The sequence below is a fragment of the Artibeus jamaicensis genome, unplaced genomic scaffold, assembly GCF_021234435.1.
Source record: "Artibeus jamaicensis isolate MK-2021 breed Jamaican fruit bat unplaced genomic scaffold, CSHL_Jam_final contig_332, whole genome shotgun sequence".
Lineage (NCBI taxonomy): Eukaryota > Metazoa > Chordata > Mammalia > Chiroptera > Phyllostomidae > Artibeus > Artibeus jamaicensis.
The window spans coordinates 28,384,311-28,410,937 of NW_026521788.1; the positions used below are offsets into that span (position 1 = coordinate 28,384,311).

Sequence of the window (26,627 nt, forward strand, 5' to 3'; positions counted from 1 at the left end):
CTGTGTCCTTCCTATTTGTTCCTCCAAATCCCTCCCCTTTTTTCCCCTTAAATTCCCTCCCCTCTCCCCTCTGGTCACTGTCCCCCTGTTCTCTATTTTAGTGTCTTTTGTTTTTATTCTGCTTGCTTGTTTGTTTTGTTGTTTAGCTTCCTGTTAAAGGTGAGATCATCCAGTTCTTGAAAGGTGGATAGTATGACTGAGAGACTGAGCTTTTATTTACTTTTAATTAATCTACATTCGAATAGCTAAATGTGGCTAGTGTTTACCACGTTGCACAGCACAGTCCACAATGAAAAGCCTTGCTGCTTAAAGTACGGTCCCCAGACCAAACGTACTGGCATCACCGGGGAGCTTACAGAAATGCAGAATCTCCGCCCCCATCGCACACCTCCTAAATCAGAAATCGCGTTCTAACAAGACCTCCTGGTGCTTCATATGCCCACTGAAGTCTGGAAGTACTCTGCTAGGGAGAAATTAATTCAGCGTTCACGGGTAGGAGCCCTTCTCACCCTTACTGCACTTCAAATGCAACTGGGGAGCATTAAAAAATGCTGAGTCAAGGTCACTGCCCCCCAACCCAGAGACTTCAGTTTAACTGGTGGAGGTTTGGCCTAAACACCATGAGTGTTCAAAGCTCCCTAGGGGATTTTCACAGACAGCCAAATTTGGAACCATCCCAGCCCAGTGCAGGGCGGTGGTGCTGAAAACTGGCGAGCACCAGGGTCACCAGGGAGGCTGTAAAAGGCAAACTGTGTGGTCAGACACAGACGGCCCCTGATTAACTAGGTCTGGGCTGGGTGCTAAGAATCTGCATTTCTAACAAGTGTTCCAGTGAAGCCGGTGCTGCTGGTCTGGCAATTACTTCGAGAACCACTGGCCTGTGGTTTTTAAAGTATGGGCTGCAGAATGAGGCTGATCTGGGCTGAGTCCTGGATCCATTTACTACCTGGGAAAGCTGCCTACCCCCAAACCTAGTTCCCTAAACTGTAAACTCAGACTGACAGTATCGAGTTGGCCAAAAAAGTTACTTTATTTCATTTTTCCATAAGATGGCTCTTGTAGTTAAAGACTTAGGTGTCTTTAACTTCATTTAAAACAATTTTGTTAGGTTGTAGTGTGACAGCTGTCATATCAGCATGCATTTATAAAAACTTATCAAAATTGGTGAAGTTTTGTGCAGCCATTTTAGTATCAAAGATGGAAGAAAATATGCAACATTTTCAGCATATTATGCTTTATTATTTCAAGAAAGGTAAAAATGCAAATGAAATGCAAAAATAAAAGATTTGTACAGTGTATGGAGAAGGTGCTGTGACTGATCGAACGTGTCAACAGTGGTTTGCCAAGTTTTGCGCTGGAGATTTCTCGCTGGACGATGCTCCACCGTCGGGTGGACCAGCTGAAGTTGATAGTGATCAAATTGAGACATTAACTGAGAACACTCAAGTTATACCATGCAGGAGACAGGAGACATACTCAAAATATCCAAATCACCAGTAGTTACTGGTGAAAATGAAAAATGTGCATTTTATTTTAAGGTAAGAAAACCGTATGGATTTTTTGGCCAACCCAGTATTTACTCACAGGGTTGCTGTGAATGTTAACAGATAATGGCTAGGAAATGCTCAGGCCAGTGTCTGCTCTTTTTTAAAAAAAGTTTTTTATTGATTGATTTTGAGCGGAAGGGACAGAGAGAAAGAAATATCGATTTGTTGTTTCATTTACTTATTGGTTGATTCTTTATGTGTCCTGACCGGGAATTGAACCTGCTCTCTTGGCATATCAGGATGATGTCTAACTAAGTGAACTACCCACCCAACCAGGGTCCCAGTGTCTGCTCTTAATAAGCAATCAACAATTGTTCACTATTGTCACTGTTGTAACAACACTTATTCATTCCTTGATGCACTCAACAAGCACAAATTACATGTCAGGCACTGTACAAGACACCGGAGACGCAGCAAAGAACAAGGCGGTCAAGGCCCTGCCACCCTGCAGTCATGGCCCCCATCCTAGTGGACAACAGCAACAGACTGACTGCACTGCGCTGGAGCACTGATCGTAAAAGCAGAGGAAACAAAGGTCAGGGAGGAATTCATTCCAAGTGGGAGAACAGGAGAGCTTCACACAGGAGGTGGCGTTAGAAAGGGGCTGCAACCAGAGAGGCGGGCAGAACCTCCCTCCTGGCTCAGCAGCCGGATACAGCCGGGCCAGGAAATTGAGGGCGAAGGGCGGCGGGCGGTCAGGTGTGCGTGTCTGGGGCACCCCAAAGGGGCTGCCTCCACTCTCTGATTCTGTTCTGTTTTCTAAATCTCAACACACTGACAGTAACTGGCGTCAGAAAACAGCCAGTCAACACTTTCCCTCTTGATTATTCTTACCAAATGCAGAGCTGGTCAATGTCAGGTCCAGACACTAAGCTCACTTCACCTGGGATGGGGCTCATGAAGCACGGAAGGGGCCCTGGAGTGACAGCCTTCTGAAGGGGACGACCAGCAGTGGGACTCCTGAGACCGCGATGAGCCCCTGAAAAATGGCCACTGAAGGGGAAGTGGTGTTCTGACCCCACACGTTGCCTTCCTTGGGAAAATGGTGACATGCCACTAAACCTCGTTTGGCACTCTAAAATGCTGGTTTCTTGCTACTCTTTTAACTAAACTCAAAAAGATAAGAAAGCATGAGTTCTAAAGAGAGAGGGGTTTTAAGCAGGGGTATGTAGATCTAACACGCTGCCCTCAGTTTTTGCAGTCGTACAGGGAGGGGCACCCAGACCTCGTTGCAGCTTGTAAAGTAATTTGCCTGTTCCCAAGAAAATTAAAAATCAATCAAATGAACAAAAACCCACTACATGTAAGTGAGTATATCGGGAAGGTCTCAGGCTCCAAACAGAATCTCCCTGAGGGTCTCCTCACAGAAAAGGCGGAGAAAGTACAATGAGGTGAGGGTGCAGGGGGCCCCGGGCGCCTGCAGAGCATCTGGACGCCAAGGACTGTGCAGACCACTGGCAGGTGAACCGCAGGATGGGTCGCAGCTCTAAGCCTTCCTGGCGCCACGACTTCAGGCAAGTTACTTAACCCCTCTGAATTTCAGTTTCCTCTTTGGCAAAGTGGGAAGAATAATAATACCCCTTTTGGTAGGCAGAATAATGGCTCCCCAAAATGTTTCATGTTAATCCTTGGAACCTATGAATATAGTAACTTACCAGTACATGGAGAAAGGCAATCAAAGTAGCAGATCAATTAAGATTGCTATCAGCTGACCTTAAAATGAGACTACCCTAGGTTATCTCCCAGTGTAATCACAAGGGTCCTTAAGAGTAGAAGAGGAAGGCATAAAAGACAGTCAGAGGGAGGTGGCAGAGAGCAAAATAGAGAGACGCCATGTGCAAAGGACTCAGCCCGCCGTTGCCGGCTTTGAAGATGGAGGAAGTGGCTGTGAGCCAAGGAGTGTGGACGGCTTCCGGAAGCTGGAAAAGGAAGTGGAATATTCCTTAGAGCACCCATAAGGGAGCACGGCCCTGAAGATATTTTTATCTTAGCCCAGAGAGACCTATGTTAACTTCTAACCTACAGAATTACCAGGTAATAAATTTGTGTTGTTTTAAGACCCTAAGTTTGTAGCCAGTTGTTACTGCAACGAGAAGAAACCAACACATCTCTCTGCAGGGCTGTGAGGCTGATGGCTGGCACACGGCGAGGACACTTCTCATCTAGGATGGTACTACCATCCAGGGGCACTTGCTATCCTCCCCATGGAAAAGTCGTGCTGTTTCCCACTCTGCCCGCCCACCCACGGCCACAGCCTCAGCGGGACCCTGCTCCTCCCAGAAGGCTCCTTGCATCCCTCCACCCACGTAAGCTCTTTCTCCTCTGAACTCCCAGGCCCTGCAGTCTGCACCTCGCAACGCGGGACTTAATTACATAGCGGGTAGTGTTACCTCCTGTTGCTGCATGAGTTTATTTTGGTTCCAAAACTAGATTAAAACCTTGGTCTCAAGCAGGAACTATGTTTTATCCTGTTGTTGTTGTTGTTGTTTTTAAGAACCTGTGCTTTTTTTTTTATGAGCCTGTTTTTATCACCTTTTGACATAAAAAAAGGACTGCCCAGGCATATATTTATAAGTAGATAGCCTAAATCATTTAAATTGCCCTGTGACTGGGTATTAACTCATTTTTCTATTATTTTTAGCAGAGTTTTCTATTTTCTAGCAGAGTTTGTGGAAGGTTCTGAAGTCTAAGGTCCAAGGCCAGGTCTAATATGAGCTAGAGAACCAGGCTCAGTTTTTTGACCACAGTTCAATGCTGGTGGCTCCTTACCTGCCCCTGATTTCATCAGTCAGAGAGGACTGGACGGAGGATGTTAATTTAAGAGTCACAACAAAACAAGGAAAGAGTGTGGCCAAGCATGTTCCTCTCATCCCAGCACTGAGCACGTAGTAGGTGCTCATGAAAACAGGTTCAATGGCTGGCCAGTGAGTGCATTAGTATTTTTTCTCACACAAGATGACGGTCAACAAAACTATGTAAACGCACAAAGGAGACACAGCCCACTGACCTACCTTGGGGATACAGTTCCCAAAAGAATGAGACACACAGAAAAAAGAGTTCTCCCCAGAGCATGTTATTCAAGTCTTAAAATAAGATACATCTCTCATTTCAAGGTACATTTATTTTAGTGAGGTAGGATAAAAATTTTGTGAAACAAAAATGAATAAGCTGGTGTGTGGGACGAGGAATTAAAATAAGCAAGCGACCAGCCGCCTGCCCACATGGAGGTCCTCACGTCCCGCCGCTTATTTTTGGCTCCATCTGGTTTGTTTTCTTCCCTAGCACTTTAAAGTACGATAGGTAGGTCAGAAAGAGGGGCCCATGGTGATCACTAAACTCGTCCTGTGTATCTGGTACTGTACTCACATTACCTCATTGAATCTCCACGCCAACTTTATGAGGTGAGTACTATTAATATCCCTATTGTGCAGTAAGAAAACTGAGTTTCAGACACGTGAATGACCTTGCCCAAAGTGACCCATCAGAAAACAGCTGGGTCAAGACGTGAACTAAGGGGGTGGAGCCCAGATCCACTGGCTTTGATCCACTCTGCCCTATTGACCAAGGATGGATGGCAGCCCTCTCTCTCTCTCTCTCCCTCCCTTCCTCCCGCTCTCGCTCTCCCTCTCTCTCAGGTGAAGCAGATTTCCTCCTCAAGGGGCTAAGGCACCTGGGGCTCAGGATACGCCTGTGTTTCCCTGGTCCTAGTGGCAACTCCAGAAAGTGGACGTGGGAAAGGAGGAGTGGGAAGAAGACATGGGGGTGTTCTTCACTAAGATCTCTTCCCTGCTTGCCAGCCTGAAGTGAAGCCCTCTGTGAGTAAGTAGAGATGGAGCAGTGCCGACATAAGCAGCAAAATCAGCTCAGTCACCCCCACCTAGTCCTCAGAACCCCAAATCTTTCAAGGGTAAGGACAGAGAGAGAGGAGCGCAGCCGGGGTGTGGACATAAAGTCAGACCACATCTGGGACAAATCACCCCTTTTGCCACTTCCAGGCAATGGGACCTTGGATAAGACAATCTCTCCGAGCCCGTTTTCTTATCTGAAAAACGGGGGAAATAATTCCTAGCTCATAGGTTTGCTGAGGATTGAGTTCATGTATGTAAGGAGCTCATCAGAGTGCCCAGAACACAGCAGAACCAGAATAAGTACTAGCTGTTATTAGTAAGACACTATCAAATGCACTAAGATAATTAATATCCACAAAAAGTTAAGTAAATACTGAACTATATAATATGCAACCATACAGTAATAATAAATAATCAAACATGGTGTGGGTTATGCTGTGGGAAAGGTAAGGGCAGGGGTCATGGCCTTCACCGTTTTTTACCCACCAAAGTGCCAGGACAGCCCAGCCCTCTGTCCTCGGCAGGGCGGGCCTCGCGCAGCGAGTGCAGGAGAACGAGGGGAGCCTTCAGTTTCCTGCAACTTCCCCTAAACCTCAGAGAGGACAGCAGCACTTCCTGAATTGCCTTATTTAATGAGATTATTCCTTCTACTTTATATTCCATACCTCGTGGGAATGTTCATTTTGTCTCTGGCAGCTTGCTGGTTCAATAATTGTTTCACGGTGTAATAACCCATGTATTAAATCAGACACGGAACCTCCTTGAAATATTATTATACTGAATTCCCTTTCCTAACAGCCAGACCAGTTTTGAATCTCACCCAAAGGGCTTAGTTACCAAAGAACAAAAAGTATGCTATTTAAAGTGTTTTCTTCTACAGAGCTCAAAAGGTCATGGGTCTATGTTTTTTCAATTTCAATAGCATTTTTGCTTCCTAACACCCTATATAATATACTTATTTATTAGGCTTCTATTTTCCTGTTCTCGCCCCACTGCAGGTTAAAGGGCAGGATGCCGTCTATTTTATTCACTATTGTTTCCCAATGATTTGAAAAAGTACCAGACACGCAGGAGGTGCTTAGTAAATACTGTTCAATTAACGAACAAATTGAAGCACATTTTAGAGCATTTTTTAAGGAACAGCCACAACGGATGGAAATGTATCTCATTTTCTTCCTTTTCCTTTTTCTCTCCCTTTTTCTGTTTGATTTTCACCATACTGGAACACAACTCCAAAAATCAGGATTAAACGATCCACAGGAAGGCATGGATTCGTAGAATACCCAAGTTGCCCTTACACTAAGACCTTCCCAGGCACATTGTGAAATGTGAGTGTCCTCCTGGGTGACCACAGGAGGAGACTCAGCCTCACACTCTTAACGTGGGGTGAGACAGAGGGGGAACGTCTCCATCACCGTCACGAGGGGCCTCAATCATCTAGGACCACAGGGACCGGGGCACAATGGACCCTCACGCAAAATTAGGGTTCATGAAGTATGAGGCCCGAAAGGTCATTCAATCCAAATCTCCCATTGTTTAGATGGGAAAACTGAGAGTCCAGGAAAGGAAAGTGGCTGTTCAACCGCACAGTCCTTAGAGCGCAGCCAGGAACAGAAGGCGCACTGCTTTGTCCCTTCTGACCCGCTTCCTCTCCTTCCTCCTTCCTTTCTCCCTCTTTCTCCCCTTCATACCTTCTTCCTTCTCTCTCGTCCTTCGCGCCTCACCTCTTTGTTTAAGGGGTGTGTGTGTGTGTGTGTGTGTGTGTGTGTGTATACTCTTCACAAGGGGATGGTTTAGAAAAAGCCCTGGTTAGCAGCCCACGCATAATTTCGACTCGGCAATGTTGGTGATTTAATTTCACTAACTTTCCATTTTTCCTCAACTGCCGTTAATAATACAAGCATCTTAGAGACTTCCTGAGATAAACAAAAACAAAAGCAAAAAAACCCTGGAGATCACTTAGGCCAACCTTTATTTTACAGATAAGAAGCAACAGGCAAGTTGGCCCTGACTGGTGTAGCTCAGTGGATTGAGCACAGGCCTGCGAACCAGAGGATGGCGGTTCGATTCCCAGTCAGGGCACATGCCAGGGTTGCAGGCCGGTTCCCTGCAGGCCAGTTCCCAGCAGGGGATGCATGAAAGGCAACCATACACTGATGTTTCTCTCCCTCTCTCCTTCCCCTCTAAAAGATAAATAAATAAATAAATCTTTTAAAAAAACTTTGAAAAAAAAAAAAAGAAACAACAGGAAAGTAATAAAAAGTGAGTCCCGGGTCCCAAAGCCACCTAACAGCAAAGCTGAGGCACCCGGGACCCTTGGCCACAGAGCACACCTTGACCGAACTGAGGACACTTCTCAGATTTGTGTGCAGCCCAAATGGTCTCATCGTACCGACTCGAAAACCCAACCTAAGCAAACATGTCTCAAATCAATGATGAAGATTCTTCCTTCAAGGAAGTGAATACGATTCTACTGTGGAAATTGGGGAAATAGAGCCATAGCACATACACACACGTGTGTACGTGATTATTACATACACTATATATAAAAGATGCTTATTTCTTAAATATCTGCTACTGTGTATGTAAAAAAATTAACAGTGCTAGCAAGAACATCATAACACATTGCTTGACACAATACTTTTGAAATGTTATCCATCAATATCTATACAAACTAAAATATACATGTTCTTTGATCCAGCAAGTCCTCCAGGAACCTGAAACTATCTATAGAAATAGAATTGTACAAGTATGTGGATTAGGCCACTATTTATAGCAGGAAAAGAAAACAATCAGGTGGTTCATCATCAGGGAGGGTCATGGCTGAATAAACTGCGGTACAACGACTTATGGAACTTGGTGCTGAAGGGATGTCCGTCATTCATTAGTAGGAAAACCAAATTGCAGTACAATGTGCTTGATACAATTATGTTGTACAGAAACCACCATCTCTGAAACACTATTATATGTGACATACTTTTTGTTGGGAAATGAGTATGAAGGAAAGTTGTGGAAGTGTATGAACACTGAGCATCCCAGAGAGCAGGCAGCAATGGATGCAGGGCGAAGAGATGATTACTGTTTTCTTTACATATACATCTTTGAAGGTTTATATAGACTATTATATACATATATATATACATATATATACATATATATACATATATATATATATTTTAAAATCATGTTAAGACAAAAAATTCTGAAGATAAAGACAGCTGGAACCCACGAATATTCCTCTGAGTCCTGCTTCAGGCCCCTCCTTCCCCTGTGGACCCGGGGCAGCAGAAATACTCTGAGAAAATTGTGAAGTGCAGCAAAGAGAACCTCGAAGCTTTTTCTCTACGCCCTGCCACAGTCATCCTCTGAGCTCGTTACGTTTCCCACCAAACTGTCCTCGTCCTGATACAGGAAGCGATGTGTTGAGCAGAGATGGGAAGTGAGACGTGAACCCAGCAGCTGCCAAAGCTCTTCCTTTATCACAGGAAGGGAGCTCAATCTTCTTCAAGGTGAGGGGTGACGCAATATACTTTACCTTATCCTGCTCCACAAAAGAACTCGTAACTATAAATATCCATGCAGGATCTAGTCTTTATAAAACTAAGAAGCATCTAGAAGCCAACTTTAGCAGACAGCCTTCTGGGACACCTGAACCAGCTACCTGGAAAGCTGGCCCTGACTTCATAGGCTCATTTGTTGAATGAGCTGACTCCAGGTTGAATGAAAAGTGGCAGGCCAGTGAATGCAGAGGTCCTGGCTGTGACAGTGATGACCACTAGGCTTCCACAATGATGAAACTGCATTACCGGAAGCAGTAACTGTGCAAATCCTGGTGGTCTAGTGCTCCAAAGACAACTGTCAACATCAACTTCTAAAACTCCAAGAACTGTTTATATTAATACACAACAGTCTGAAACAGCCCAGCCCCAGAGTCTATATTCCAGCCACGGCTCAGGAACCAGCAAGAAGAAAGGCAGAGAGACTGACTTACCAAGCCAACTTCTGTTTAAGTACACAGACACAAACACTGGGGGGACCGTGAAGAAATCCACTACAGAGTTCACTTCCAGCCAGAACCACAGCTTATCGTTGGCTGCAATAAACTGGGGGAAAGAAAAGAGAGAAAAAGAATGAGAAGCATGGTGCCAGCATTCAAAATATACTCTTGCCAAAGGTTACATTTGAGTTTTTGTTGGGGGTCTGGAATGAGATGTTCTTTTCTTTTCATATCTATACCAATTACACGCTATTTTTGTCTTAGAATTCAGATAGTGTTTTCTAAAGAATGACTATGTTAGCTTTGGAGAAAGCTCAGGAAGTGTATCTTTCTATGGTTTTCAACTGCATCAGAGGTAAAGTTAAGCAATCTCACCTTTACTAGACTGTCTAATGTAAACATAACTGCAAATAAAGCACATATGGATGCATTCATTCACACACACACACACGTGCACACACACACATATCTCTGTAACTCACCTCTGTACAGCTCCTGTCATTAACAGGGTGTAGTAGAACACCCTCCTACCCCCAAATCTGCTGCTCTATCCCCTGATTCTACTATTCTCCCTGGATTCAGCAAAATGAGCATGGATAAACATAAATTTAAGGTCAAAAAACTTTTTTTCAGTTCTGTTAAGGGAACAATGTCCTCCTGTTTGAATAGAGGGAAGAGGAAGTTGGCTGGAGGAGGTATAATAGCTATTTGAATCCCTATGTCTCCCCCTGTGAACACAATTAACAGGTACTTCAGAAAACTGTGGGCTGAGGACAGGGCTCTCTCACAGCCTGGAAATCAGAACGCAGGTCTGCTGTCCTCCCTGGGAACACTGGGCATTGTCTGCCTGCGAGGGCAGGCACTGGTGGAGCAAGGCCCCTGGGAACAAGACTTGCACCCCCATCGTCACACTGAGCAGTGTTGCTCCAACTCACCCGCAAGCCAAAGTAGAGGAGGAAGAACACGTTGAAAGCCATGTCGATCTGTAATGTGAAATCTTTGTAGAAATTCTGGCAGGATTCTATTGGGCTATTAGACAGGAAGAAGAAAAAGCAAAGGGTAAATGAAAAGCATCACCAAGTCTCCCACATGCTGTGCAGCGGTGGTGCTCGGAGGAGAGGTCATAATGAATACTCATGAAATAAAACATTTGGTCTTTTTACCCCTGTGATAATCAAGCAAGCATTGCCAAGGGGTCTTTCCATTCAACCATTCAGTCTTTTGTTCTTTTATTTCTTTCTGTCATTTTAAATACATATATATGTGTATATATATAATTTTTATCATCATTCACCAGTTGAGCTAAAAAAAATTGAAAGATCATGCACACACCTTGGAGGAAGGACAAGCAAGAGACACTACCAAATTCCTTAATTTCACATTAACCCTTAAAGAACTGACTTCTTCCTTGTAGAGGACACATCACAAGGCTAAAAAACAGTTCCTCACACACTCCAGCTTATTGGAAGCGGAGCCCATTTTCAATTAAACACAGAGGCATGTTTTGAACCTTTTAAAAGCCATCAGTTGATGAACAATAAAGGACCCAGGAGCATCTCAGGAAAGCCATGAAGGAGAGGATCCTGGTGGATGTTCTGGCTAGACTACGTATGGACTTCACGTGCAACATTCAGATCGAGGGAAAGAAGCATTGCCCAACTGGTAAAATTCAAGGCCATTAAACTAAAATGTTGAAGCAGTACTCTAAGGGTTAATTTTATTATTATTCTTTGGCATGCAGATTAATTGGTTTCGTGTGTGTCAAGCAGCCAGTGCGAACCCCAGCACACTCTACTTTGTTCAAGAGTAGGCAGTTCTAAAGGGTACTACTATACAAACTGGTACATGGCTTCCTGGCGCTTTCCCACGTCAAACCGATCAGAGGATCAGTGTGTGACAAGTCCCAAGTTTGGGGCTGGGTGGGAAGCAGGAAAGCCTCATAAGCATCTCAAAGCTGTGAAAGAAAATTCATAGTGTATTGTTATCAGTAAGCAAATGGTAACACTCAGGCCAGGAACATACAGAAGGTGAAGAGGAAAAAAGGGGAGTATGGGGAAAAGCAAAAAATTTTCCCCAGATAGAAAGCCACATACATGGACCTCCAGGCCAGGAGAGGGTTAGCGTGAGAAGTGCGGGACACGGGATTTTGGATTTCAGAGCTTTGCCACTTTGAAAATCACTGTGTGCAATACCAGTTAGTATAGTTGTACTTCTGTAAGGACAAGGCTAAGTTGCTCAACAGGCAGGAATCTGTGCAGCATGGGAATGCAGGGCCCACCCAGAGCCATGGTGGGTTAGTCCGTGGCACTCTCCAATCACATAACATGCACTGGATTTAACCATTCTTTGTCTCTATTACAAGTCAAACATGCCCTTTGTCATCTCCCAAATCACAAATAGGAGGAAAATCTTCCAGAAAATCATTAACAGTAATCTACATTTGCATTTACAAATTCAGCGAAGTGTACAAAAAACAAACACTGAAAAACAGTTCTTTTATAAAGGAAATGGCAACTCCTAGGTTTTCAATAAGGTAGGGAAATTGGAGGAAAACCAGCATGAATTTGCTTAGTCCAGTGCTGAAAGGAGACAGGAGAAAAAGCTAAACATCACAGCCTACCACTGCTCCTTGCAGGCTCTCCTATACAGGTATTCATTTAAGTGAGAAAAGGAAAATCCAGACCTAGAGTGAATAAGTGACATTTCTGCAATTCCCAAGCCATGATGGCATTTTGTTTTAATTCAAGAACAAGACCCTCATGGTTCATAGTTGCCAGAGTTCTTAGCTACTCTAGCTATACTGAAAAAAAAGTACCTGAACTAGGTTGACCAGTATTCCACTAGAGATCCCAAGGGATTCAGAGAAAGACCATGCATCTCTGTGCTATATGAGCCACTGGTACGATGTGCTACTAAAAGTTAAAGGGGCGTTGTGTGTGAGAGAGAGAGTGAGGACTGGGAGCTCTGTTAGCAGACACTGCACTCACATCCTCATGTGCGCCACCAGTGACTTAGCTGTGCATTATAAATTCACAGTCATCAAGATGGATGTGTATTCAGACAACAGAACAGAGAGAAAATCTTGGTTCCCAAGTCTACTATGAAAAACCCACTGTCACGTCACCGGGCCAAATGATAACCTTACTATTGCTCTCACTGGTGAAGTTACCGATGGCATATTTGGGACCCCGTGAGTTCCCTAGCACCTATTAATTCCATGGCCTCTGTGGTTAGTTTGGTAGTTACCTTGAAATACATCCTGTAGAGAACACACTTGTTATGCTGTGGAAGAGGTTAGAATAGTGTGGGAAAGAGATGTTAGCTCGATGCCGCTGAGGACTTTTGGGTTCAACATAAATGGAAGCAGATGTTCAATGAAGTATAAGGAATCAGGCTGTAGCAACTTCTTTCCATTGTTCCTGGCCTTCCTTGTCATCTCTGCGGCTCCCTCCTATATTGCCCACTCCTAAGGGCAACAGTGGGAAAGCCAGGTGCTAAAAGGCACAGTGCTGAAAAATACATCTCAGCAGCACCCCTGATTTACAGAGGACAATGTTGAAACCATAATAGACCTTTTTTAAAAAATTAAATTTACAGCAGATTTCATCTTTGTTTCATATCATTCCTTGAACCCTAGACTTTGAGGTGAAATAATCGAGGGAGTAAATTATGCTGCTGGTACTGGCAGCTTTTCCTCTGGCTGGAGCTCACAACCGACAGGAGGAACTGCGGAGATGAAGAGGGAGGAGAGGAAATTCAGCCACCAAGGAGGGCCAGCCCCTGGGGCCCAGGTAGGACCAGAGTAATCAGAGTCTGTTTTCCAACCCTGTTAGCTCTTTAACTTGCCTTGCCAGCCCAAGGAGAAACATCCTACCTAATTTTCTCAAGTGGCAATAGACTATTTATCAGGACCCCCTTTGAGATAAATCCTCTAAGTCTTGTAGTCCATGGACTCACACAATTAGAGCCCATGGAGTGGAAATTCTAAAGCCCCATCCTTTCATTCCTCATGTGGAAATGACCCATGGAGAAGTTCACTCATCTTATAGAAAGGAAATACATAATTTAACAAACAAAAAGGTTGGCCATATCATTCAGGATTTATTTTCTTCCCACAGAGACTTTATCTTAATGATTAGTGCTCATGGTAGGATGGATGGGAAAATGGAACACAGACTCCTCTTCCTTCTTGGGCGAAGTAGGAGAATTTCTTGTCTAGGTACACAGAAATGTCAAGAGCAAGAAAAAAACAATCACTTTTTTTTAACTATAAAGAAAACTGACTCTGGATTACACACTTAAGTTTAAATTGTCATCCTGATGAAACATACCCACATCAGAATAGGCTTTTTTATGGACATATGTGGCAAAAAAAAAGAATGGCGTTTTAAGAACAGAAATAAGGTCACTAGTACTAATCCTATAGCAGAAAACTTACTTTCCCTACATTGTTCTTGGTTAATTAATGACTTAGTAATCAGAGGACACTAGATAAGGCAAACTGATGAACTATTCATTCCCCTGCTCCAAAGTCCATGGATCAAGATTAATACTAAAACCTTAGACACATTTAGTGTTTTGGCCAGCACTCTGTAATCGGGCACCTTCATAAGGACTTCACTTCTGCTTCTAATGGGATAAACATTCAGTATTAGAAAGAGTTGAAATATAAACTCTTATTCCCTCTTAACCCTCAAAGTAAGCATACCTCTATTTAGCTCTCTCTCTAGAGGCAAATAAGATCCAAGCAAAGTGGGAAACATATCTTTCTTCATCAATTTAACAACATAGTATCCAGTGAAGACCCATGAGTAGGAAAATTCAACAGTCCTTCCTGAAGACTGATTAAGAACACGTCTTTCTAAAGCATAAGGGAAGCTGTAGCTACCCAGGTTTCCTTTCAAATGGCAAAGGGCTAAAGACAAAAATCTCACTTCTAGCAGCTATTCCTCTGCATGTCTGCATCATCTCCAAGAAGGTCATAGTTGCCCCCTGTACTCAGCCTCTGAACTTCCCTGTGGTTTTCTGAAGCCTGTTTTCCCTGCCTGAGTCTGGCTGTCCAGCACTGTGAAGATTTCTTCGGGACCGTAGTTCTCCAGCTTTGGCATTTACGTGGAAGGGTTTTGGAAACTTTGGTGGGGCCTACCCCCCAGAGTTTCTGATTTAATAATACTGGGGTAAGGCCCTGAGAGTTTGCATTTCTAATGACTTCCCAAGATGCTGCTGCTCATCCAGGGGCCACACTTGGAGAACCACCGCTCCAAAAGAACTTTCTTACAACTACACACTAACTACTGGCATTGCTGCTTGAGGAGATCTCCATTCGGACCTGAACGGAGGCGAGTAGGCATCTGAGACAGCCCCTGGGGAACCAGCTGCACGCATCCCACTTAACTAATTGCTGAGATCAAGAGGCTGAACAGGTATTTTCGGTTTCAGATGTGAACATAGGGGAACAAATTAAGACAATACAGGGAAGTAATTACAATACAGCTATGCAAGCTTCACCAATGACATTCCAATTAACAACTGGACAGTGCCCAAGCAGCACATTTTTAGTTTAATATTTAAAGGAAAAATGATCAAGTATAGATGGAGGGAGGTTATAAAGACCATCACTTACACAAAAATGAAATGTTAATTCAGTTAGGCACAACAACAGCAGCAAACAACCAAGATGATTTAAGAAATAACCACATGAGAGGGAAGGATATAACCATGAGAGGGAATAACCACTAGCTGAGAAACAAAACAGCACTTTTAGAAATAATTTCCCAAATTTAAATTCTCCTCACTCTTGCAGCTAGTCCCTTTTAAAATTGGATGGAGCCTGTTCAATTCCCACCAGGATAATGGACCACCAGAGTTCAGGTCCACAGCACCACAGACATGAATCAATAAAAAAAAAGCCCAGTGATTCCAGATTCTTCTGCTAGTCTCACCTCTGCAATATTGCCAGATTAATTTAATTAAAATATGCCATTCATCCACCATCATGGCTCCCTCCTGCCTCACACATCTACTCTAAGCCTGGCTGTGAAAACCCAGCCTCTCTGTACATCCCCCAGTTTATATCCTTTTTAAAAAATGTTTTATTCTGCTATGCTCCAGCCAAACCCTTTGCTACCATGAGCTGTTACCTTCATTATTTCATGAATATGACCTGCATATTCCTAATTCCAAAGCCATGCTTTTGCGATGGCCTCTTCAGATGTTCCTCCCTCTTGTGTTCAAACCTTAGGCAGCTTTCAAGGCCATCTGAAAGCGTGGCTTGGCATGTTACTCATGCCCTCACTGACCTCTCCCATCGCTGAATTCCTATAGCATTAGGAGCAAGAAATTCTAAACAGTCTTATACTATTGATTATTATTCAACTCAATATAATAATACCTGGCAATTACATACAGTTTACATATACCATTGTATTTGGTCCTCATAACTTGGCAAAATAAGGTACATTATTGTTTTATAATCTCCATTTTACAACCAGAGAGAAGCAGAGGCTCAGAATCCTACCCAAGATCATGTAGCTGAGTGGTGGAGTTGGGACAGAGACCCAATTTCCTTTCTGCCATACCCCTTTACTTCTGCAGAGGAGATGCAACATCCTTGGGAAGAAAAAAGAACATAAGACATAGTATCTACTATCCACAGAGCTTGGTATTGAGCTTATACAAAAACAGTGGGGATGTTCTGATTTAAGGAGGTGGTCAAATTGTCCTAGAAAAAGTCATGCATTTGATGAATGGTCTGGGAATATTCAGAGGAAGCTGACCTATCCAATTTACACCTAACCCTGCTGCTCTGTTAAGACTGTCACGTGGGACATCGCTAATCCTCAGAAGTCCATGCTGGGACCCTGAGTGGCAGGATCCTATCATAGCATCATGGAGCCTGACCCCATCAGCTGAGGGCAAGCTCCTCTGCTTAAAGAGAAATAATTCCCAGTCATCCATCTGCTTAAAGACAGATGACCCTCGAGATGCCCCAAATTTCTCTCACCCTCTCTTATCCTAGAAGAATGAGAAAAAACATAGCAATGAATGGTAATATTTAGATACTTTGAACATTTCTAATTATTGACTAGACAATCAATAAGCTTTGTATACCACTCCATTCCATCCAAATTTTAAAAGTGATATCATTTAGTCATGAATACTATGAAATCTATGCAACAAAGAGATGAAATTGCAGTAACTGGAGGTGTTAGTAATTTTGAGGTTTAATAATATCTGGATTTATTGAATAAATAAAGTGCTTCAGTTTTGCTACCTACAAAATAGGAATAAGGGCATCTAACTAATCAGAATACTGTGAGACCAAGAAATTTTAAAATGGAAGCAAGTCTTTGCAATGTACAGCTGACCCTTGAACAACAAGACTTTGAACTGCATGGGCCCACTTATGTGTGGATCTTTTTCAATAAATACACACAGTACTGCAAATGTGTGTTCTCTTCCTTAAGCTTGTCTCAATAACATTTTCTCTTCTCTAGCTTACTTTATTGCAAGCATGAAATATATAATACATGTAACATACAATACGTGTGTTAACTGAGTGTTTATGTTATCAGTCAGGCTTCCAGTTTATAGCAGGCTCTTAGTTGCTAAGGTTTGGGGAGTCAAAAGTTATATGCAGATTTTGGAGTGTATGGGGGTCAGTGCCCTTAACCTCTCTTTTGTTCAAGAGTCAACTGTACTCCAAATTAGAAATCAATTTTTATTCATATAATTTTAAGTCCCAGAGAAATCTTACAAGCTAGCAACAATAGTGAATTCAGTGTGAATGACAGGACATTAATTAGTCACTGAGAAGGCAATCATCTCCTATAAAACATTGTCTTCTAAACTAGACAGTACCCAAGGACTGTCCAGGTCTTGAATGGACCAAAGTTGAAAGCTTTGTCTTTTTGCTTCTGTCAGTGCCCCCATTTAAATTACCTCGACAGAGCTGTGTACTTCAAGGCATGTCTTTTTGGCGTTGGTGCTTCTGGTGTTCACACTGGATGAGGCCAGTGCTCAGTAAGTTGTGTAGGTTTTACTAAATTTACCAAACAGAAGAAGCGTCTTCTGTTGATCACCATTGTGACTTTGTCTCAGAACATCTTGGAATAGTTATTGTCTAAGATGTTGTCATCGGTGGTTCAGTTTGTATTCGATCATTAATCAATGCTAATAATAACAACAGCAAAGTGAGCCCTTGGTTTTATCTTGAAACACTTTCATTAGATCTTTTAATGATTCTACCATGAGTAGAAAATACTTTGTGTCACTTGCAGTATTGACTTATCATCATCCCAACCCAGAAGGTTGAAGTGGCTCTGTTGGGAAATTTTCACCTATGGGTTTGTATCAGTAGTTCTGTTAATCCTTCTGACAACACCAGGCTTCTAATTATGCCTCTGCTCAACTGATGTGATCTAATAGCTACAATATATGCCTCATTAGGGTCATGTTGACATTAATTGGAAAAAAAGAATAGCTGGTATATAGACCCTCACCACTCTTCTAAATCCTATACACTTACTCTGTCTTCTTGGGCTTTGAGTGATACGGAGACTCCTGGAACAACAGCAGCAATAGGCTTCTGAGCAGCTGTATGTATGGCTCAGGGTGTCTACCTGAATACTTAGTCCTAACAATTAAGTATTCTTCTAAGAGAACAAAGAAAATTACACAGATGACCGATGGAGAGAACAAAGATGTCAGTTCCTTATGCTCTGGATTTCTCAATGAAACACACAGACCATTTCTTTTTTGAAACTCAGATGGTGAAATCTTCTGCCACTTTCTCATAGAGCTCTTCTAAATTTTGTCACAAGACTTCTCATCTTTATTCCACATCTTTTCATCCATTGATGCACCCAAATAAGTAAATCAAAAGCAAAATGCGGGTGTTATAAGCTGACGTCAAGAGTAATTAGCAGTTAGGTGGTTTGGGATGTCGATGGAAGAGTTAAAAACCCAACTCATTGGTTATAAATAATTTGACTTCTCCAAGCCTTGGTTTTCCTATCTGTAAATTGGAAGTAAAGATAAAACCTTAACGGCTGTTGTGAGGATGAAATCAGATTATGAGTGAAAAACCAAACACTGAACAAATGATAGTTATTTTTACAAAACTAAGTTAACAGTGATAGTGATTATAACTGTTTGCAGAAAAATGCCAAAAAAACACAATCTACAAGTGAACAAAACCTGATAGAGGAACCAGTCATTTCACATTTTCTTTTTCCCTTTGTATTTGCTTTATCACCTCCTTACTGGGCACTGCAATATAATTCAAATGCCCAATTGGATGTGCAGTGAGCTAACATCTGGTGTGCTTATGTGCATTAGAGCACTAACTTTGGGTAATATTAAAGAAGAAAAAACAGGAAAATTATCTCTCATGAGGGCAGCCACACTGTCTCATAAATATTAAGTAATTAACCAAAATTTCCTGACAGAAAAAGCCATGAGTCACTTTAATGAGAAGCCGCAGGAGGTTGTCTATTCTCCTTTTCCCTGATTTTTAGCAGAGGAGAGTTGCACTTGCCTGGTTGGCTTAGCATGGATCTGCAGAGGAGGCAGGGGGAAGACCCAGTCACATGTCTTCTAAACATCTCTTTTAATTCTACGTCCATAAGATTATGTATTTCTTCTCTGTTGGACTCTTAGAATGATGTCCAAAACAACCTTCCCACTAATGCTTGTTTTCTCCAGCTTGTCTACAGACTACAATTACTTCAATCACAGTTGTTACCAGAGCAGAATTAGTGTTCACATTTGCCAGTAACTTTTATGTGATAAATCAGAGTTAAGCTACTACATAAAACAGAGTGTTGCCACATGAGTGCTGCTTTGGTTTGCAGACTAAACTGTGTGAAGAGTCATGACTGACTGACTCTTACTCCCTCATTTCCCTGCTTCCACTGATGCTAGCCATCTCTTCTCTAGTAATGCTTGTTGACTAAGACATGACAAAGTAGATGGTCCAAATAATTACGAATGTACACACACTCAAACACAGACTACAAAACAGACTGACAGTTCTTCAAGTGCAGGGTCAAACAGCCATGTACAGGCATGGGGTGGTACGTGTGGGTGGGCACACACACACATGTACACGTGCACAATCCATAGCCCTCTTGCTCAAATATGTGCTCTCTGCCAAACCCCAACCTTCCTCAGGGACCACCCACAAAATGGGACAGCCTGGGCGAGGTGATTAGAATGGAAGGGAGCATGGGAAAAGAGAAGTCCCAGGTCTGAAGGGAAAGCAAGGAAGCCAGACATGGTGCCCAGCCTGGGGAGAAGACCTCTGGGCCCTGGAGCCACCCTCGTCTCACGCCTACAAAAACTCACACCTGGAGAAACAGTGTGGCAGACTCAGCCTGCTGCTGCCTTCTGCTTCCAGTGCCTTTCTTCTGGACAGTAAATGTTATCACGCATGTGTTAAGAAGCCCATGAACAATAGTCTCTCACCAGCAATAACCAACAGTCAGCTCCCAGACACTGGGGAGCAACTGTCTGCTGTCCTCATATCCTAAGGAGAGAGCAACCTTGAGGAAGCAGCCTGGGGTGACGTTTCAAGGCACCTCTACGTTGAGCCTTCCCCTGTGAGAAGCTCTCTTAGTGGCACAGAGAATGGCAGAGGCTCCTAAGAAGCATGAGCCATCTATCCCCAATGGATTACAATCAGAGCAAGGTTGAGCATGTGAGTATGTGTATTGCGATTCCCACAGCCTAACAGGTTCAAATCATTGCAGGACCTCTTTGGGCTCTTACTGGGTATAGACTTCAAAATTCTTCTCTCTGAGCCTTCTTCAAAAGTTTGCCTTGGCCTCTCTTAGGCATTCCCTGCTCACTCATTAGTCTCCCTACACTTCCATTCCTATCATCCTCCTTGACTTTGACGTAATCTATACACACCTTGACAACCTGGCCTTAACCATGCCTTTTTTGCTATGGGTCAACCTGCAAGGACTTACAGTGGAGAGGCCAAAACTACTGACTCCACTATCAGGCCCAGCATGTTCTGGGTCCCAGACTGGCAGGCTAATTGGATGGGGAGTAAAGAAGGTGCCTGAGACAGATCCCTTTCTTATCCTCTCCAATGGACTCCAAAATTCGGCCAGCAGCCTACAAGACCTACACAGTTTCAACTTTGCTCTCCCAGCCATAGCTGGACCCAACTGGAATGGCACATGGTCCCATCAGTGGTCGAATTCAAATAGCTACACTTACAAACAATGGTAACACTGAAGACCTGCCTGGTATTGATTCTAGGAGGCCCAAGAGCATGTGGGAAACAATAACTATGTAAAGAAACAGTTGTGCCATTCATCTGCTGCTTCACTTTGAAGAATAGAAAACATGGTCACAAAACATACGTATATACTCACCATGAGGACACTGCCATTAGTTAAAACTTACACATGAATTTAAATCTGATGCTAAAGGATAATTAAGATAGCTTTGTTTCTGACATCCTGAGGTGTTTTTGTGTTTTGTTTTGTTTTATGAAGACACAGAGAAAGACCTGGTACAAGTCCTTCTGACAACTGGCATAGAAAACAACTAAACCTTCCCTACCCAAGGGAATAAAATCGCTGTTTCTTAGCTCTGTCTCTGGCTGACAGCTGAGGCATGAAATCTGTGTAAGTATTCCTATTTAGGAGTTCTGTCGAGAGCCCAGCAGCCTCTCAGCCAAAAACAGAGAGCCCCTGATGGTGCTGACTGGAAGTCCTGAGTCTGCCGAGTACAAAGCAGGCGTCACTCTTAGGCAACGCCAGCAAAGGCCCTGGCAGTGGAGACCAGCAGCCCCGCAGCAATCAGATGTGGAGAGTTCTCTTACAAACAAACTGTCATCGGTAACAGGGAAAATGGTAAGGGCTTCTTAAATCCTATGATTATACAATCATGTCTTCAAGTATACACTCTTAATTTCCTTCTCAACTACTTCATGAAAATAACTTCTTATCTCCTGGAACATTTCTCTTCCTGCATTTTTTTTCTTTCCCACTTACTTCTGATTAGCATTGGAAATCACTTATTCGCGAAAATTGTCCTGCTCCTTCTGTAGCAATGTGAGCTCTTCCCACCCTGTCAGTGGTATCCACTTAACTTCTGGGTCCAAATTTAGAAAGAAACATCAATAATTAATACTCATTGGGGTGAAGTTTCTTTTTCCTTCCTTCCTCCTGCAGCTCCCCTTTTCAATTCTGGTGCCATATCTTTGATTTTCTCTAGAGTTTATTTTCCCCATCACTGCGAAAACATCTCTGTGAGGGATGAGGGATGTCCCTAGGAGGCTGATTTCTTACGATTTTTTCCTTTGTCTCTATGTATGGATCCACTTACCCCCACTCTAGGTTGGATTTCAGAAATTCTCTCACTCTATCTGGAAGCAGTGTGTTCTTTTGAGAAAGAGGAATGGGTCCTCTTTACTGAAGAATCTCACAAAGGAGAATCAGTTGTTTTCCTCAGCAAACCCCCAGCTGAAAGCTCCTTCCCAGTGAGAGCATTTCAGCATGCTGGTCGGGATCACCCACTCTGCACCATAATTCATCCAAGCTCCTCTCAAAAGAGAAATGCTTCCATTCAAAGGACCATGATGCTTGCCAAAGAGCATGCTAAGGAACTCTAAGCAAATTGTTTCTATAGGGCTAACAGGGTATGTTTAATAGAACAGGGAAAAGGGGTATCTGGAAAAAGCTTCAATCTACTAAATCCTCCTAATATAAGAAAAACATGATTCATGGGAAAAAAAATCAAAACAAGGTAGGAAGCCTTCAATTTTGTGTCATGAAGACTGCTTACTGCATAGCTTCAATCTGAGGGGTGCCGGCAAGCCAGCACCACCAGGAATTCTCCAGGAACTCTGATTCCTGCCCTGGGGTGATCAGGGTTCCGTTTACAGCCAAGGCATGTCCAAAATGTAAAGCATCTCATCATGCGAAATAACAAAAAATGAAGAAAACAGACCCTGGTCATCCTGTTTATAAAAGTACATTCTGCCAATAAAAGAAGGAATAAAACACATGTTTTTTAAAAAGCAGCTTTAAACGAAGTCATTACACAGCCCTATGGCAAAAATACATTTTAATGAGAGAAAATGGTCACAATTCCTAATCAATAATGTTGAATGCAATACCAACATGCTTCGACGGGACTATGGCATCTCGCTGCAGCACCACCGTTTGATGTATTTTAAAGTTGAATCGATGACACTTCTGTTTACACAATACACTAAGACAAGGCCCAATGCTTATTATTTCCCAGGGCATTACCTTAAGAGGTGCTTTTTAAAGTTAAACGTTAGAACATGTATTAGATCTAAACAAAACCAAACTAGGTAACACTGTTCAGAAAGATGTGAAAAGTACCGTAACACCGGTGACTTTGGGCACATCCACGCAGCACTGGGAATTTGTAGGACTGATCATCAGGTCCCTGGTTACTTGGAAAACCGCCCTTCACTTCTAAATCCCTTAGTGTTAGCCTCTGCTCAGCACACGCCTAAAAACAGGAGATGTGTGTCTCTCCTTCCCAACATTCTAGTCTTGAGTTTTCAAGGGGAAACTCAAAGGCGGCCTTTGTGGTATCACAGCAAAATGGGGGGCCCCGCAAGGATGTCCAAATAGAACCCTCAGTCTCAGCGTATCAGAATGCTCGCCACGTCAGTTCCATGCATGCGCCCGGTGCTCACGACGTTCAGGTCCGGGCCCTGGAGGAAAGCACGCGACATGCATGGGCAGTGCAGGAAAAGGCTCCGGTGAACCTGGAGGCGACAACCGCAGGGGTGAGGTTGCATCATGCAATGAGAACCACAGCTGGGCCTCGCTGCCATGCAGAAAAGACCTACATCAAAGAGTCTGCAGTGCGGCTCCTGGGTAAGAGTCGATATGAGAGAGGTGAGTTACTTCAGCAATGAAAGACACGGGCAGAAAAACGTTCAAACCACTATAAACAGAACACTGTACAGAGTGCTGGCATTACACATGGGAAGAGGCAGCTCAGGGACAAGGAGGGAGAGACGCAAGAGGCAAGGTGAGGACAGAACTGGCCGTTGTCCGATGAGATGGTTTCCCTGGCCATCCTTAAATACACACGTTTTTATAATGTACACAGCTTCAACCAGTAACCTCATCAGAGTCTTTAATATCAACTGCAATTTCTAAGGCATCGGTTACATAAACATACACACCATGATTTCCTGTGGTTACCGTTCATTAGAGAAGCAGAGCTGAGCTGGTCAAATAAATGAGAGACAGTTAGGTGCCAACATCCTGAACACTTTGGTTACAGAGTTCATGGTGACTCCCGAAGCACCACATGGCATTGAAGGAACCCAACGGTCACAGAAGCTTGGGGTGGTACAAGGGTAGGTAATGCTAAGCAACTAAAACCCCCGAAAGCCACATACGACACTGAAGTTAAACTCACTCCCGAGGAAGCCATCTTTTCTTCATCTCAGCACGAAAGACACGTCGCCATTGAATTTGCCATGTATACCCTGAGCATTTCATGGAAGCTTAGTTACAGCTGAGATTCCCCAAAGGTATTTTCATCAAAATCGATTAATCAGAAAAAATAGAGCTCTGATGTTCTTAATGGGATAAAAAATACTGATTGAGTAGGGGGCCATCAATCTGCCCTCTGCTATCAAGGCCACATGTAATATCTGAGAACTGCTTGCCTGCGAACTGCCCACTTACACAGCAATTGTTTCCTCCCACGTTCCACGTCCCCTCTCCGCCTTTTGTGATCCCTGACACATTGAGCCCGACTCAAAGATGGTGTAGTCTAGCCCTAACTCACAATTTTCCCCTCCTGGCTCTGACGGACAATAGTGAGAGGAAAGTGGGCATTCTCTGTTCTCCTAGAGCCCAGCCTTCTTATCCCCTGTACGTGCGATTACAGTTTTGAGAGGGAGCTCAGGCCAGTGTGCATCAGCAGGACGCTACCTTACATGCCCAGCAGGAGCTGAACACCACCAGACTCCAGCACCACAAGGATGTGTGGATGAATGCAGGCAGGACTGACACACAGGATTCCTCCCAGCACCGCCTCCACATGCCTCCACACGCAGCTGTTTTCACTTGACCACAATTTATTCCCTCTTATCGATTAAAAACTTAGAGGTGTAAGATGAATGACACATTTTCAAAACAATTATAGTTTCAAATGAAAATATAATAGTCTGTACATTCATTCAACGAATATCTCCAAGGTTCTTCTTCTGTGACAGGCACGATACTGGTTTCCAGGGCATAACATTCAATCAAATATGGTTCCCTGCTCTTCAGTAGTTTTCCATCGAGTAGAGAAGCCTGCCTGGATTTTAATTTTTGAAGGCATAATGCGAGAGTGCCCTGCTTCAAAATTCTACTAGCTACCCTGTATGACCTTGGGCATGTTACTTAATCTCCCTGTACCTCAGTCTCCTCATATATAAAATGCAAATACCTACCTCCTCAGGTTGTTGAGAAGAATAAATGAGTTATTAACTGTTGTTTCATTAGGGGCTGGCAAATGGTAAATACATGTAACTTTAGCCATAATAGTCATTAGCACTCAAATACACATAAGAAACACAGGGTTCCGGAAGCAGAAGATGGGCTCTGCCCAACTGCTGAGGTCTTGAGTGATGAGTGGAAATCTGTCAGGGAAGGGAGGAAGGAAGGACAAGGTACCAAAGCAGAGGGAGAAGTGTGGGCAGAGACTTAGAGGCACAGAAGACACAGTGCATTCTGGGAGTGAAGGAGGTACCACAGGCCTGGAGCCTAAGAGAACCAGTGGACTGGCAAGAAATATAACCACACAGGAGACTGTGGAGCCTCTGTGTACCCTGGTAGCCTGTCTAGTCTCTATCCTATAGGAAACAAGGAATTGATACAAGTTTATATGAAAGACAATGATGCCATTATCTTCATTTTGTAGAAAGTTAACTCTGGTGATGCTATGGAGAGGGAACCGGAAGCAGGAGAACGTGGAGGCAAAGAGGTCAATTAGTCAAATTAACTTCCAAAGGGAAAAAGTCACCTCTGCAAATACTAAGATGAAACGTGTTATTGCAGTGCGAAGTATCCTAATCTCCTGGAACATGGCCCTCCTTCACAGCAGGATGCTGCCAGGGCTTCTTTAGGGAGATGGATTAGACCCACTTCATCACTGAAGCAGCTACCGAAACCTCATGGTTATTTCTCCTACTGCAGCCCTCCATATCCATTATCTTTGTGTCCAGAAGTATCTTCCCTCACTTTTGAAAGGACCCAGCCTGTTACAAAGCCTTTCTCTCCATTATTTAGAGAGCAGAGTCTAAATTATAGTTAGAATCTACATATTAGGAACAAATTTCAATACCTCAAATGGAGGGCACTGTACATATGTACAGACACATGGCAACGATTATAGAGAAATTACATATGAACACATATAGTCAGGTAGAAGAGTGATAGCTGATACTTTCTTCTCTGCCTCTACTTTCTCTGTTCATTTGCTAAGGGACTTGGTTAGGAATGCCACCAAGCCATCGAACTAAGCTGCCTTTGAACTGCTTATCAAATCCTACGTCCATCTACCCTTCTGTGGACATAATGAACTGGCAATCTTTCAGAGTCTTGTACTTTAGGGGTTCAGGCATCCTCAGATCCCAGAGGGTACCTGAAAACATGAATCCTGGGGGCTGTAGTGTTCTTTTGGTTAGAGTCAGAACAGCAAGAGGGCAAATGCCATTTTTGATCATGTGTTTTCATTTTAAAAGTTCCAAGTGTGTTCAATGCTCACTTAGCTCAATTTCCAAGTAGAAGTGTGGCAGGAACTCTGATCCCTCAGCTGATGAAGCAGAAACAGGAAAGTTTTGTTGACGTATTATTGTGAGCAGTTTCACAATGTTTGATGACAGTTTCATTTGTTCCAAGTCCACTCTAATTTGGAGTTTCCGTGGAGCCAGGGCAAGAGTACAAATGCTGACCGGGGGAATAATGATCACTCTGCACTCGGGGTTGTGAAGAAGAACACATGATGAACTGAACTCATAGTAGGAACACAGGCTGGGGGGATGCTCTAAGGTGACTGCTAGCAGGCACTCAAGGAAATGGTCAGGCTCAGCAGGACAGCATCTTTGTGGGGCAGCCGCTGGCTTGTGGCCTCATTTCAAAGGAGAGTATAAAAGATCTTAACTAACGCTGAATAAAAAAGATCCAGTCCAGGCGGCTGTTATCTCCAAAGAATGGAGGAAGGGGTAAT

At 43.4% G+C, this 26,627-nt stretch overlaps 1 protein-coding gene across 8 annotated transcripts in view; it reads right to left on the reverse strand.

Moving 5' to 3' along the window:
- The window catches only part of KCNMA1 (potassium calcium-activated channel subfamily M alpha 1), a 735,030-nt gene that overhangs the window by 284,498 nt on the left and 423,905 nt on the right, over positions 1–26,627 (reverse strand). For all 8 annotated transcript variants that reach the window (XM_053663957.1, XM_053663956.1, XM_053663955.1 and 5 more), the window contains exons 4-5: positions 10,328–10,421; positions 9,387–9,498 (exon numbers count right to left, since the gene is read on the reverse strand). In XM_053663957.1, coding sequence (XP_053519932.1) covers positions 9,387–9,498; positions 10,328–10,421 — 206 coding nt within the window. The remainder of the gene's footprint in view (positions 1–9,386; positions 9,499–10,327; positions 10,422–26,627) is intronic.